Source organism: Chiloscyllium plagiosum, chromosome 12 (genome assembly GCF_004010195.1).
Source record: "Chiloscyllium plagiosum isolate BGI_BamShark_2017 chromosome 12, ASM401019v2, whole genome shotgun sequence".
Lineage (NCBI taxonomy): Eukaryota > Metazoa > Chordata > Chondrichthyes > Orectolobiformes > Hemiscylliidae > Chiloscyllium > Chiloscyllium plagiosum.
The window spans coordinates 61,590,509-61,606,146 of NC_057721.1; the positions used below are offsets into that span (position 1 = coordinate 61,590,509).

Consider the following 15,638-nt stretch of genomic DNA (forward strand, 5'->3'; position numbering starts at 1 on the left):
TAGGTAGAAATGAGTTCAGTGGGGCAGGAGCATGTTGAGACAATGGGTCGGCCAGGGTGGTCAGGCTTGTGGATCTTGGGAAGGAGGTAGAACCGGGCAGTACGCGGTTCCCTGACTATGAGGTTGGAAGCTGTGGGTGGGAGATCTCCTGAGGTGATGAGGTTCTGTATGGTCTGGGAGATGATGGTTTGGTGATGGGCGGGTGGGGTCATGGTCGAGGGGACGGTAGGAAGAGGTGTCCTCAAGTTGGCGTTTGGCTTCAGCGGTAAAGAGGTCATTGCGCCAGGCTACACTGCGCCCCCTTTATCTGCTGGCTTGATGGTGAGGTCGGGATTGGAGCAGAGGGATTGGAGAATAGTAAAGAGACTGACCACAAAGATTTTTTGAAAAGGTAGGCTTTAAGAAAGCATTTTAACTGTCAAGAGGGAATATCAGGTAATAGGTCCAATGCTTCAACAGTATCTCCACAGGGAATACATGAGAAAGGGATTTGCAGAAATAGGTCAGGTTAGCATCTAATTATTGTTGGCATGTTAAAAGACCATTAAGTTACAGGAGCAGAATTGGGCCATCCAGACCATTTGAGTCTGTTCCGCCATTTGATCATGACTAGAGTTGGAAAACACATTTTCCTACCTCATTGCCGTAACTATTGATCCACTTACTAATCAAGAACCGATCTATCTCTGTCTTAAATAAACTCGATGATGTGTACTCCACAGCCTTCTATGGCAGTGAATTCCACAGATTAACCACACACTGGCTGAAAGAATTCCTCTGTGTCGGTTCTAAAGGGTCTTCCCCCTCACCCTGAGGCTGTGCCCTTGGGCTCTGTCCCCTCTTACTATTTGAAATATCTCCACATGTACTCTATCCAGGCGTCTCAATATTCTATAAGTTTCACTCAGATCCTCCCTCATCCTTCTAAACTCCATCGAATACAAACTCTGAGTTCTCAGCTGCTCCTCGTATGACAAGCTCTTCATCCCCAGAATCATTCTTGTAAACCCGCTCTGGGGGTACATCCTTCCTTAGATACAGGGCTCAAAATTGCTCTCAATATTCTAAATGCAGTCTGTCCAGAGCTTTTCACAGCCTCAGCAGTATATCTGTTCTTGTATTCTAGGCCTCTTGAAATGAATGCTAACATTGCATTTACTTTCCAGATTCCTAACTAAACCTGTATCTTAACCTTAAGAGAATCCTAACCCTCTGTGTTTCAGATTTTTGTTTAGAAAATATATATTACTTCCTACCAGATTGCATAACCTTGCACTTCATGGCATTGTGTTCTGTCTGCCCCCTCTTTATCCACACTTCGAGCATGTCCAAATACTTTTGCAGCCTCCCCACTTCCCTCCAACTATCCTTATGCCATTTGCAAACTTAGCAACAATGCCCTTAATTCCTTCATGCAGATTATTAATGTGTAACATGAATAGTTATCACAACATTGACCCCTGCAGAACTCCTAGTTACCAGCAGCCATCCTTTATCCCTACTCTCTGCCTTCTGCCAGTCAATTACTCTTCTGTGTCAGTACCTTACCCCTAACTCCCAATGGGCTCTTATTTTATTTAGCAGCCTCTTGTGTGGCACCATGTCAAAGGCCATCTTAAAATCCAAATTGATCTTGTTCACTGGCTCTCCTTTGTCTCTTGACTCCAAAATAGCTGTGAGCAGTGTCACGAGAAATGAGTTGTTTTTCATTCAGTAGAAAAACCCTAACTGTTTAGAATAAAAATTGAGTTTTTGAATGGTTTTAACTGTATATGTATGCAGATGTTTGTTGATCCCTACTCTTTTCCGATCTCATCTTTTGTTTTCATGACTTTGCCAGGCAACGGAAGAGAAAGAGCCAGAAACAGAGGTTGGACCAGTTATGTTTTGTTTTCCTCAAGATTTTGTGAAAGGAATGAAGAATGTGTCTACATGTGCATGTGATTATACATGTTATGAAAGGAAAATATAAGAGGGGTGATTTTCACTTTCTAAACATAGGATAGATTGAGTGAATCCTTAGAGTATAAAGACAGAAGTATACTTAGAATCAGGAGGTCAAAAAGGAGACATGAGATAGCTTTGGAAAATAGGGTTAAGGAGAATCCAAAAGGTTTTTATAAATAGATTAAGGACAAAAGGGTAACTAGGGAGAGAATAGGGCCCCTCAAAGATCATAAAGGCAGCCTTTGTGTAAAGCCGCAGGAGTTGGGGGAAGATACTAAACGAGTATTTTGCATCCGTGTTTACTGTGGAGAAGGACGTGGAAGATATAGAATATGGGGAAATAAATGGTGACATCTTGCAAAATGTCATATTACAGAGGAGGAAGTGCTGGATGTCTTGAAATGCAGGAAAGTGGATAAATCCCCAGGACCTGATCGTGTGTACCCAAGACACTCTGGGAAGCTAGGGAAGTGATTACTGGGCCTCTTGCTGAGATATTTGTATCCTTGATAGTCATAGGTGAGGTGCCAGAAGACTGGAGGTTGGCTAACGTAGTAACACTGTTTAAGAAAGGTGTTAAGGAAAAGCCAGGGAACTATAAACCGGTGAGCCTGACCTCGGTGGTGGTTAAGTTGTTGGAGGGAATCCTGAGGGACAAAATTTACATGTATTTGGAAAGGCAAGGACTGATTAGGGATAGTAAACATGGCTTTGTGTGTGGGAAATCATGTCTCACTAACTTAACTGAATTTTTTGAAGAAGTAACAAAAGAGGATTGATGGAGGGCAGAGCTATGGATGTGATCTATGTGGATTTCAGTAAGGCTTTTGACAAAGTTCACCGTGGGAGACTGGTTAGCAAGGTTAGATCTTATGAAATACAGGGAGAACTAGCCATTTGGATACAGAACTGGCTTGAAGGTAGAAGACAGAGGGTAGTGGTGGAGGGTTGTTTCTCAGACTTGAGGCCTGTGACCAGTGGAGTGCCACAAGGATTGGTGCTGGGTCCACTAATTCTTGTCATTTATATAAATGATTTGGATGTGAACTTAGGAGGGATAGTTAGTAAGTTTGCAGAAGACACCAAAATTGGAGGTGTAATGGACAGCGAAGAAGGTAACCTTTGAGTACAGCGGGATCTTGATCAGATGGGCCAGTGAGCTGAGGAGTGGCAGATGGAGTTTAATTCAGACAAATGCGAGGTGCTACATTTTGGAAAAGCAAATCACAGCAGGACTTTACACTTAATGGTAAGCTGCTGAGGAGTGTTGATGAACAAAGAGACCTTGGAGCGCAGGTTGATAATTCCTTGAAAGTAGAGTCAAAGGTAGATAGAATAGTGAAGGTGTTTGGTATGCTTTCCTTTATTGGTCAGAGTATCGAGTACAGGAGTTGGTAGGTCATGTTGTGGCTGTACAGGACATTGGTTAAGCTACTTTTGGAATATTGTACACAATTCTGGTCTCCTTCCTATTGGAAGGATGTTGTGAAACTTGAAAGGGTTCAGAAAAGAATTACAAGGATGTTATCGGGATTGGAGAATTTTAGCTATAGGGAGAGGCTGAATAAGCTGCGGCTATTTTCCCTGGAGTGTCAGAGGCTGAGGGTAAATGGTAAATAGAAAAGGTCTTTTCCCTGGGGTGGGGGGAGTCCAGAACTAGAGGGCATAGGCCTAGGGTGAGAGGGGTACAATTAAAAGGGACACAAGGAGCAACGTTTTCTCACAGGTGCTGCGCGTATGGAATGAGCTGCCAAAGGAAGTGGTGGAAGCTGGTCCAATTACAGCCTTTAAAAGGCATCTGGATGGGTATATGAATAGGAAGGATTAAGAGGGATATGGGTCAAGTGCTGACAGATGGGACTAGATTACTTTCGGATATCTGGTCGGAGTGGACGAGTTGGACCAAAGGCTATGTTTTCATGCTGTACATCTCTATGACTGTATGATACTTCAACTTCCTCTCTGGTTTCATATTTTAGAATCAAAGTGACATATTGTTCTCCTCACTCTCCACTTTTTTTTTAGATTAGATTAGATTACATTACAGTGTGGAAACAGGCCCTTCGGCCCAACAAGTCCACACCGACCCACCGAAGCGCAACCCACCCATACCCCTACATTTACCCCTTACCTAACACTACGACTTCTGCTGCATGAATTCCTCTCCAAAGCCAACTTGTCTCTTTATAGGAAAAAGTACAAAATTTGGTCTTGAGCTTCTTTTCTGAACAATGTGGTTAACATAGAAATGGCTTTATGACTGAGGGGTAAAAGAATACTAAAATGGAGCCAATGCAAAGTCATGGCATGTGTGTTGGAATGACTTTTGAGTAGCTGTGTCCTTTTACACATACCTACCATGTGTTCTTATTTATAATTTTACTCGGACAAGGAGGAAGCGGAGCCAGTTACAGAGGTTCGATCAAGAGATTCTATGGACATCTAAAAATCATTGGTTTAGAAACTAATTCATAGAATTTTTTACAATAATTCCAGTTTTCCTGCATGCCCTGGTTTTGACTTTTTATAAAAATAACCTTTCAGATGCATACTTATTGAAGGTGCTTCATTGGTTTAGATTGATTACATGTCTTTGTCTTTATCTCACTCTGACTAATCAAAATCTTTTACTTTTTGTTAATTACAATTACTTAGCCACTTGTCTATAATTTCCTTGTTTAGGATGAAGAAGAGCAACCTGTTACGGAGGTAGATAATCTGTTACATGGGTTATCAGTTTTCATCACCTCATACTAAACATCATCTTTTGTTGTGTTTCCATCTCATCTTCATGACAGATACGTTATTGAACAATTATTAATTCCTTTGAATCAGAATATACTGTTGCCAGATAACAACATCTAGAACTTTGAGCAATTTGTTGCTTTTATGGGGTAATACCATGTACGCACATGGTTCTTCTACTTATTTGAGGGAAAAAGCGTTTTGAATCAATAATCTGACAATGGCATTGTTCCATGGATTGTCTTTGAAATATACTTTTGATAATACTCGTGTAAACTGTTACCTTAATGATTAGCATTAATGCTTGTAATGAGTTTTACTTGAGAATTCTGTTTGAAGAACTGGGCCTCATGGCATTGGCTATTGCTACATTTGATAGAAATCGGTTATAATTCGAGTTAAATCAGGAATCAGATAGTAGGTGATGAACCCCGGGTTTTTGATTGCATCAAGAAAAGATTGAGTCATTCTAAAAGGCTAAGTTGGAATAAACACTGCAGGAGTCTTCATTTCAACACTCTGAAAATGCATGAAGGAGAAGAGCATACTTTATTTTTGGCTTGGTAGTGTTACCCTCTGCTAATTAAAACTAATACTCCAGAAAAGCTCTCTTCGCCTTGTAATCTGCTACAAGTGTGAGTGAAAGAAAACTCCCGATTTCCACTGTCTAAATAAAAAACAACTTAATGCTAACAGTGAAGACTAAACAAAAACTATTAACAAACCCAAGCCTCCTTTTTCTTAACTAATCACTATCTGACCCCAACTATTAAAATGCTGCTCCAATATCTCAATTATTAAACATTAAGTTAACTTAATCTGTCAAAGTCCGTACAGTCTGTTATACTGTCTTTCTTCTGAGTCTGTTACTTCCTTCCGTCCTTCCAATTCTGCTGTTTTCTCCCTGGACCATTGTCTTAACTTTTTTTTACACATTAAGTTAACTTAATCTGTCAAAGTCCGTACAGTCTGTTATACTGTCTTCCTTCTGGTCTTCTGAGTCTGTTACTTCCTTCCGTCCTTCCAATTCTGCTGTTTTCTCCCTGGACCATTGTCTTAACTTTTTTTTACTGCTTTTACTGGAAAAGGTACCTTTTGGTGCCTTTGAGAGATTTCTTTGAGAGGCCTTTCAGATGATAAATGCTCTCGTGTTCGATGGCTGTTGCTCTGAATAATTTTCAAAAAGCCCTTTTTTCACCCTCTCATTGTATTGACAATGTTGGACCAATCAAAATCATATTCAAATTTAATTGATTTTTGGTATCCTGAACATTATTTAAATTAATTGGTTAAATTCAAAAACGGTTGCCTTAACATCAAAACACAATTCCAAGCTGATTGTTACATATTATCAATTCTCAGCATGCTCTCTGTCAGCTAGTCACAGACACATGTGCTGTCACAACCTCTCAGCTTAGAAAAGGCACCTCTCTCTTAAAATAACCATACACTCTTTTGACTTCATGGTAGTTGGAGGAATGTTATTTCTGGATTTTTTTTTTTCTTATCAGTCCAAATGTTCATTATGCATGTAGTCACTGAGCATATCAATAATGTGTAAAGTCATATCATTGTTTACCAAAGGAACATTCCTTGAAAATGTTAGAGTCTAGTATGTATAATTATCCTTCAATGGAGAATGAATGGGATTAAAATTAAACTTGAAGCTTCCCTGATGATTACTTAACAACATAGATTTAAATCCTACTTCACAAAGACTAGCAAGGATTAAGGTTTTATATCCAGTTGATCTTAATCATTTGGCAGCTGTGGTGCTAGACTTGGCATCCAGTAATCTTCATCTGTCTAGAGAAAAATCATAAATTTCCATGTCCTGATTGCTCAGTCTAGAGAAAACTGAAAACGAAAAGGTATTAAAACTGAAGAATACAAGTAATGTTTCTAGAATTATTCCATTGCAATAATGAAGCTTGCACACCTGCCCCAGCCACCAGCCTATCACAAAAAGTGTTTTAAATATACTACGATACATTGACTTTACAGTTCTGGGATAACTAGGAGTTGTCTGCCCTTGAGTATGTAATTTTTTTTCATATTATTAGTTTGCAAACTTAATGAGTTAATTGCATGTCTAAACTTTTAAGTATTCCTGAATAATGCTCTTCAAAATCAAAGCATGAGCCATAGTCAACAAACTATTCAGTTTGTGAAAGAAGAAATTTGAACAGTCAAACACTTAAATGTTCACCTGTGCCCTTCCTTTCCCTGTTTGCAACCTGAAAGATTGAATGTGTTTTTGAGGGAGTAAAATTAGAACTAGATGTTTGTGGCATCAGTCTGTTCCGAAAGAGAATACTGGACTATTCTATCCATATTCATTATTTCCTTTTACTGCAGTTTTATCGATTGCTTCCTTGCCTCTCCTTGATTTTCTGAAGTCTTCTTTGATTCTGTTGTGCACTTTGTTTTTTTTAAATTAAGTCATTTCTTTCTTCCTCTTCCATTTTCTTTCTCGCTCTTCACAACTAACACTCTAATGTGTTTAGGAGGAGGATGAAGAACAACCAGTGACTGAGGTACTTGTATAAACTCCTCCAATTATAACAAATAGAAATTTCAAAAAGGTTATCTAACTATTTTCATAATCTTGGTTGTTTGTATTTTAAGATGCTTAGTTTAAATGGTGACTATGTGCTCCTTTTTATTGCTTTACATTCAACTAATTTCACAATGGCACTTAAATGGATGGCAAGGTAAATAGCTAGGAGGCAAGCCTTGAGACTGCAGGATGATATAGATGGTCTGATCAGATGGACTGAACAATGGCAAATGGAATTTAATCCTGAAAAGTGTGAGGTGGTGCATTTTTCGAGGCAAGAAAATACATTAAGAATGGTGGGACCCTAGGAATTGGAGAGAATCAGAGGGACTTTGGTGTGCATGTCTGTACATCTTTGAAAGCATAAGGACAGGTAGGAAAGGTGCTTAACAGGCATATTGGGTAACCTTTGTTTGTCAGCACATTGAATACAAGAGCAAGGAGGTTATAATTAGTTGACTGTGTGTCATTGTGATCATCATGCTATCTGTGCTGGAGTGATCTGGAGGGGCAGCGCTCGAAAGCTAGTGCTTCAACATAAACCTGTTGGACTATAATCTGGTGCTGTGTGATTTTTAACTTTGCAATGGAGTGATTTAGCTATGAAGAGAGACTAGATAGACTGGGATTGTTTTCCTCAGAGCTGAGGACGAGGGGTGTGGGGACAGGATTGATGTGTACAAAATTGAGGGGCATAGATGGGGAGAAACGTTTCTCCATAGTAGACAGATCAATACTTGGGATGGTGCAGTTTTAAGATAAGGAGCAGGAGCTGTGAGGGGAATTTGAGGTGGAAAAACAAGTTTTCACACTGTGGGTGGTGGTATCTGGAACTCACTAAAAGAGTGGGCAGAAACAGGGATCCTCAAGACATTTTAAGACTTATTTTGATGAGGACTTGAAGCACCATAACATACAGGCCAAATGCAGGAAAATGGGATGAGGATAGACCGATAGCTTGATGACCATTGCAAGCACATTGGGCTGAAAGATCTTTATTCAGGATGTATAGTCTCTGACACTGCAATCATTTGCCTTGTGTTTATTTTTCCTTTTTCTTTATTTGTTAAATAGGAAGAGGATGAAGTGGATGAATCTTAAAAAATGTTAATGCTTCTATATGATTTCATCTGTAAGGGGTTAAGGTAACAAGAATATAATTCAAGCATTCAGACCAAGCATGAAAAATAATTGATTTGCCTGTTGACATTGCTTTTTGGATCTGAGATAACAATTTGCCTCAGTGGGTGGTATATCAATTGATCTGTAAAACAACTAACAAACTGAGTATATATTTTACATAATATTGACTAATCTCACCAAGCATCCTCCATTTGAAGGGTTTTGGTTGTTTCTGAATTTGTATTGTAGATGATTTATTTACATAGAGTTTCATCATTATTACCAGGGCTAGTCTGCTGGAATGGAGTTTTTGGAGTTAATTGATGTTCATAGCTATTTGGCTGTCAGCTTGTCCATTTCCCTTCATTCATAATCGCTTGACATTTGAAGAACTTCTTTTGTGTGAAATTAGATTAAGCCTTGCATCGCATGTTAGCACCTGTATTGCATATTGTGCCTGTACTCTACTCACCCAAGGTTTATGCATTTGCTTTCTCTGTTTTGTTTCCAAGGTTCCCAGTGTCGTAGACTCCAGATGTGTTGTACTGAATAATGTAACCTTTGTTCTTCAGCTACCTATCTGCCTAATGGCAGTATTTTAATAATCTATCGTGAGGGTCTATCACTATTGGAGCTAATGACAACACAAACAAAAGCTCTTATGATTACCCTGTACTGTGCAAAGTTAGTGTTTCGACTGGATCTTCACAAAAGGGTTAAAATGGATAGCATGTGAAAGCAGTTTCTAATTTTTAAGTTCATCTGTCAATGTTATTTCTAATCGGAGCAGTTTCTATATTAATTGATCTGTTGAAGACTGTAGAATTGTGTCTGTATAAAACTGAGGAACCTTTTTTACTGGGATTGAAACATCTGGTTGAAAGATGTCCTCCTTTCTATACTTCCTATTGTGCCCAGACCCAAACATTGCACTTATCAGATGTTTGGATCCAATTAAATGTGAAATTTTTAAATGTTCACTGTTGTTGTTTTCACACAGCAAATAATCAGAAGAATTTATTCACATATTAAGAACTGCTGTCCATTACAATAAGTTTGAATTCCTGTTTTGTTGGGAGAATATACTTGTTATGCAGTAAGCCCTAGAATACATTTAACAAGTGGCATCACTGGAAACTACATTGAAATAAAAGGTATCAATACTAGTGTTTAAGTAACCGTTTTTTTCTTCTCCTCCTCCTCCCCCATCCTCTACCTCTTCTTTTAGGAAGCTGAAGCTCTTGCGAAGAAATCATAAGTGGAAGAATTTGAACATTGCACCACCTGTGGTAACCTCAATAAAAAATGCTGGCATTGCCCAAGAAGATCTGCAATTCAGAAATAGACATGGATTTCTATAAAGGAGTAGCTTTGATACATCTACTCTTTTTCTTGCAAATATTGATTCACAATCAACCTTTTTCCTTCTGTTCGTAGATGATTAGCTGATTATATGCTTGAACAAATGGACTTTGTAGAAGCAAAATTGGGTTTTTATAAGCTGATCTAAGCACTCCCCACAATACGGCATGGTTATACGTCCCTTTAACACCTGAAACTTTCCTCCCTGAAGCTGCCAGTTGAAGCCTTAAATCGAAGCTTATCTTCAGCATAAGAACTGCCAATGTTTGCAAAGTTTAGCCTCATTTTCGCAATTATGCCAAGTTGCCTGTTTCCTTTTTTTGCCAATGTTCCCTTCACTGAAAATCAGTTACTGTGAATGTTGGAGAGAGAGTAATTACTGGTAAATGATGCAATGAATTTTTGTAAAAAAAATCTTCTTGTATTCTTTTCTTGCCTCACCTGATTTATTTCATTTTAGTAGAGCATTTTGGTGTTATACCAGTATTTAAGCAGAAGAAAATAGGTTAAACTACAACTTCCCTGGAAAGACCTGATTGACTCTCATTTTCGCTGGTGTTCAAATGTCCATCCCAAGATCCAGAACTAGTCATCAGATACCACTTTCATGTTAAAACAGGGATCTGGGTTGCTCCTTGTCTCATTGTGTTTTGTGTGTGTACTATTCTAATCAGCCTCATGTAGCAGTTGTGAATGGAAGTCTGCTTAGGGAGAGAAAGACTCCTGAAAAACAGTTGTTCTGTCCTTTCTCAGGATATCAGGTAAATATTTCACCCAGTATTCTACCAGACAGTTCTTATCTTTATTAGTTTATATTAAAGGAAGAGTGGAGTGCATAAATTTGATGCACCACTTGCCCCTTGTCTAATTTTAAAGATGGCAGTGGTGGGTAGTGATTGAATTTGATTTTTTTGACTCGCACTGGTGGGCAGTAACCACAGCATTATGAATAGTTTGCTGATTGTGCCTCTTGCTAGTTCACTGCATTGAAGTTAGTTAGGAAAATGAATCAGATCTTCACTTCAACTGAATGGTGCTCCTTTAGGGAGGTTTTTGCCTGGAACACTCGCTAATTTGAACTACTGGAACAACCTTCACAGCTAAATGATACTACTCTGTTAGCTACTTCTGAAATGTAGCCATAATGTTCTTTATTCCCATGTCTAAAAGCTATAATAACCCCCCTCCTTTGTGCTCTGTTCCTATCACCAAAACATTTTATCATTCAAAGCTTTACAAACAGTTTTTGCGAATATTTGTAGTTTGGAATGTGGATGCAGTTGTTGGTTTGCCCGCCGAACTGGTTGGTTTTTATGCATACATTTCATCACCCTGCTAGGTAACGTCATCAGAGCGACTTGCGATGAAGTGTTGTACTACTCTGCCCTTTATCTCACCCAGTCTTTAAGTACATTTAAGTCGTCATTGGACAAGTATATGGACTTACATGGAATAGTGTAGGTTAGATGGGCCTCAGATTGGTATAGCAGGTCGGTGCAACATCGGGGGCCGAAGGGCCTGTCCTGCACTGTAATGTTCTATGTTCAGTCTGTTATGGTGGGTTATTTCATTTCTGGTCCTGCTCCACTCATATATAGGATCCATTTCTACATGTCTGTTGATTAGTGTTCCGGGTTGAGAACTAGGTCTCTAGGAATTCACGTGGGTGTCTTTGGTTAGCTTGTCCCAAGATGGTTACGTTACGCCAGTCTGATGGCCCTCCTTATCTGAGCATACAGAGATGCGTGAGAGTTGGTCGTGTCACTTTACTGCCAGTTGGTGTTAGGGAATTCTGGTATCCAGTCTCCTCCTGCTCTGTCTAATGTTGTTTGTGGCAGTCACTGCATGGAATTTCTTGGAAATGACAAGATTCCTATGACCACTCGGGATCTTGGTAGAACATAAACCCACAGCCACACTATGCCAATTGCTGTCAAGGACAAAAGACCCTATACCTGTAACATGCAGAACCAACATAATATACAAAATGCCATGCAGTGACTGCCACAAACTCTATATTGGACAGTCCAGAAGGAGACTAGATACCAGAACATACTAACACCAACTAGCAGTAAATTGACATGATCAACTCTCACTCATCTCCATACACTCTGACAAGGAGGGCCATCGATTCGACTGGAATAATGTAACCACCTTGGGACAAGCTAACCAAAAAAACGCACGGGAATTCCTAGAGGGCTAGTTCTCAAACTGACACACGCTCAACAGACATTGTAGAAATGGATCCGGGTATAGGAGCCACTGTGGTGCAGGACCGGAAATGACACAACCCACCATAACAGACCAGGTGAGATAAAGGACAGAGTAGTACAACAACACCTCATCGGAAGTCTCTCTGATGATGTTACTTAGCAGGGTGACGAAAAGTATGCATTCAAACCAAACAGTTCGGCAGGCAAACCAACAACTATTTTACGAATACCCTTCCACCCAGCAGTATTACTTAATGGTGTAGGCATTAGTGTATTTCCTTTCTGTATCCACGATGTGGAGGTGCTGGTGTTGGGTTGAGGTGGACAAAGTTTAAAAATCTCACAACACCAGGTTATAGACCAACAGGTTTATTCGGAAGTACAACTTGTGGAGCGCTGCTCCTTCATCATGTACCTGTGCTGATGAAGGAGCAGGGTTTCGAAAGCTTGAGACTTCCTAACTAATCCTGTTGGACTATGACCTGGTGTTGTGTGATTTTTAGCTTTGTCCTTTGTGTTTAAAAGTATTTGGATAACAAAAAATTACAAATGTCAGTATTTTTTAATAACTTTTAATTCTCTGGGTTCCGAAGAGATCCTGATCTACAGCAGCATGTTTGCAGATGAGCCTCTAGTTTGATGTGAAAGACTTGTTCCCTGAATTCAGATAAATATTCTCATTACATCAATATGCAAATTATAACAAAATGAAGATTGGAGACATCTAACATTTTGATCATTTAGATTCACATTCAGTTAGTCCCTCCATTCACTATTTCTTACAGCAATTCCAGTTTAATGTTGTGTTCCATTCAAAGCATCTTAAATGTTCATTTATAATATGTGCAAAGTGATAATTGTTTTAACATCAGCTAAAGCCGTGTTCTCTGTGATCTTTATGAGCATGGTAAGTTTTAACAAATTCTCTCCTCTCCCGAGGCTTATTAAATGCAGTTCCTAATGTACAAGTCTTGTCAGAGTATTTTACACTGAGATTATTACAGCTGTGCCCCTTCTGGTCATCAGCCAATATGAAACAAATAAATAAGTCTGTGAATGGCAGTTGGAACCAAGAACACTGTAGATCTTTCTATTCCTTGACCTAAGACGTTGAGACTAAAAGCAGCAGCCTAGTACTGCTGTGTTAGAGCTTGTCTACCTCCATGTGTAGAGGGAATGAAACCTGAGAACCTTCTGATTTTTAATTTTGCATGAGGAAGTACCTTCACCTACTGACCCTTTAAAGTGAGCTTTAACAGCTTTGAAATTAAACAAACCAAAAAATCTGACATTTTTGTGATATAAATGAAATTACTGTAAGACAAAGAGCTAACTGAACGAATGGTAGAGCAGTTGTGATTGTTTAGCCTGCTGTCTTCCCTGGTGCAGACACAATCTCTGACCTGGTAAAATCCCCTATTGTTTGATCTTCATTTTAAGGATTTATGCCAGTATACCTGCACTATAATTTTAGTGAATCAAGCACTTCTTGATATGGATGATGAACTTGGAATTTTATAACCAGTTGTAAGAACTAGATGCATTTTTCTCATTCATATGGTGTTTTCAGAGGTCTGATGATCATAAGTAATAATTTGTCCAAAGATGTAACATATAGATCTAGTTCTTAAAGTGGTATCATCTGTGTTTAAAAAAATGTGTTGTGAGAGGGCATTTGTCGGTGTCTGCCATTAATTGGGTGCGCCCTTTCATATTTTTGACTATTAAATTGCTGGAAGTGAGAGTCAAGAATGACTGTGAGGATAAGAGGATGTCTTTGAACCTGAGTGACCAGAGCAACCAAACTATTTCTCTTTGAAGGAATCAGATTGACATCAAATGAACAGCATAAGAACTGGAAAGAAATTGTTCATTAATTAGAAAATGTAATGCCAAATCAGGTATGGAAACAGAAATCAAGGGGGAAGGAAACCATTTAATTCGGGGGGGGAGAGGGAAGAGAGAAAGAAAGCGAAAGAAAATAGAAAATGAAACATTAAGTTTAAATTTCACAGTATTTCAGCATCCAAACAGAACTGAAACTTGAACAAAGGCTCCATAGTTGTAGCAATTAATTTTCAGCACCATTGTGGCTTATTTGCAGTAATTAACATCCATCACATTATTAAATAGTTACTTAGACTAAAAATGAGAAGGTTTTAACTTCATGTTTAGTTCAACAGAATAGCGAGGCAGGCAACCCAATGTCTTTTTTAAAAGCTAGCAACAGAATGACATGACTTGGACATCAACTTTTGACCTTACTCATCTATCTGACCCTTATTCAAAGTTGCTGTTGTATTCATGCATAAATATAGTGAGCACTGATATTCTTTCCCTTTTTTGACAGCAAACTATGGCATGTTATTAATCCTGGTGACTGCTTTTTCTAAATTGTTCAATTGTCTTAATGAGCAAGTTTTCCATTTCTCTTTAATAAAACAAAGAATAGTGGATGCGTAACATGCAAAACAAATTGCAGGAGAATCTCAGCACATCATCCTTTGTCAGCATTTTAGAGAGGCTGTTCTCTCCCAAACACTCTGATCCACTGCTCCTCCACTCCCAACACCTCCCCAAATTCCCACACAATCTAAGAAGGTGTAACACTTGCTTGTTTACCTCCTCTGTATCCAAGTCTCCAGACACACATTCCAGGTGAAGCTGTGATTTACCTGCACTTTACTCAATCTAGCCTACTGTAATCATGTCCACTCTACATTTGGGTAGAAGAAACGCAGATTGCTTCACGAATTTTCTGTTCACAAAAATGATCCTGAGCTTTCAGTTGCCTGCCACTTCAACACAACACTGTTCCCTGGCCAATATCTCCATCTTGGTCTTGCTGCAAGGCTCAGCAGAAGAAGAACTGCACCATACTTTCCTTTTGGGAATCCTGTAGTGTTTAGGACTCAATATTGAGTTCAATTATTTTAGCCTTGTCCCTAACCCACCCCTTAACCCAGGTCCTGTTATGACTGGGCTGATTTCAGCTCAGCCAACCCGTTTCAAGTACTCATTGTCCTATTGTCAACTTCTTCTTCTCTGGTTTACTGTCAGCTATCTCTTTGCCTAACACACTTTCTCTCTGTGTGTCTCTCTCTCTCTCCCTTTCTCTGCTCACACTGTCCAACCCCACATCTTCATAAATATTGCCTTTTCCTATATTATATTATCCATTCTGAACAATGCTGTGTATGTATATGTTACTTAACAGGGACATAGCAGAAACAGCAAAGGTTAAAGCCATTGCCAGTTAGCACTCTAGAGCAATAGCCCAATGGCTGCTGTTACTCGTGATGCACAAAATCTCTTGCGTGTGATTCTTAATAAAACCCTGCTCAAACTTGCTCCTTGGGGTTCTGCCAGTGCTACAACCCTTCAAGAGATCTTTTCCTTCAGCTCTGGCACCCAGTTTCATTTATGGCACAGACGGGGGCCATTTAGGCCATTACTGTTTGCCAGCTTGTCATGCAACAATCTAATTAAAGCGATTCCAGCTCCATAACCTTGCAAGTTTAATTACTTCAAGTGCCCATTTCAGCCTTCATTTATTGAAAGAAAACAATAATTACGGCAGTTTTAGTTGTCCTGACTGGTCATCAATACAGTTTAGAGACAACATTTTTTGTGATTTAAATTGTATTGTTTTATCATCATTGACTAAATATTTACCAGAAAATGAACAC

At 39.1% G+C, this 15,638-nt stretch overlaps 1 protein-coding gene across 9 annotated transcripts in view; it reads left to right on the top strand.

The window, feature by feature from the left end:
- sh3bgr (SH3 domain binding glutamate-rich protein) overlaps positions 1-9,673 on the top strand; it is a 60,423-nt gene extending 50,750 nt beyond the window's left edge. For 3 of the 9 annotated variants that reach the window (XM_043701211.1, XM_043701217.1, XM_043701214.1), the window contains 5 exons: positions 1,841-1,879; positions 4,630-4,656; positions 7,200-7,229; positions 8,327-8,397; positions 9,603-9,673. In XM_043701211.1, the coding sequence (XP_043557146.1) occupies positions 1,841-1,879; positions 4,630-4,656; positions 7,200-7,229; positions 8,327-8,353 (123 nt within the window). In that variant the 3' untranslated portion in view covers positions 8,354-8,397; positions 9,603-9,673. The remainder of the gene's footprint in view (positions 1-1,840; positions 1,880-4,629; positions 4,657-7,199; positions 7,230-8,326; positions 8,398-9,602) is intronic. The other 6 variants (XM_043701215.1, XM_043701218.1, XM_043701219.1 and 3 more) reach the window with 3 other exon arrangements.
- The last annotated feature ends 5,965 nt before the right edge of the window (positions 9,674-15,638 follow it).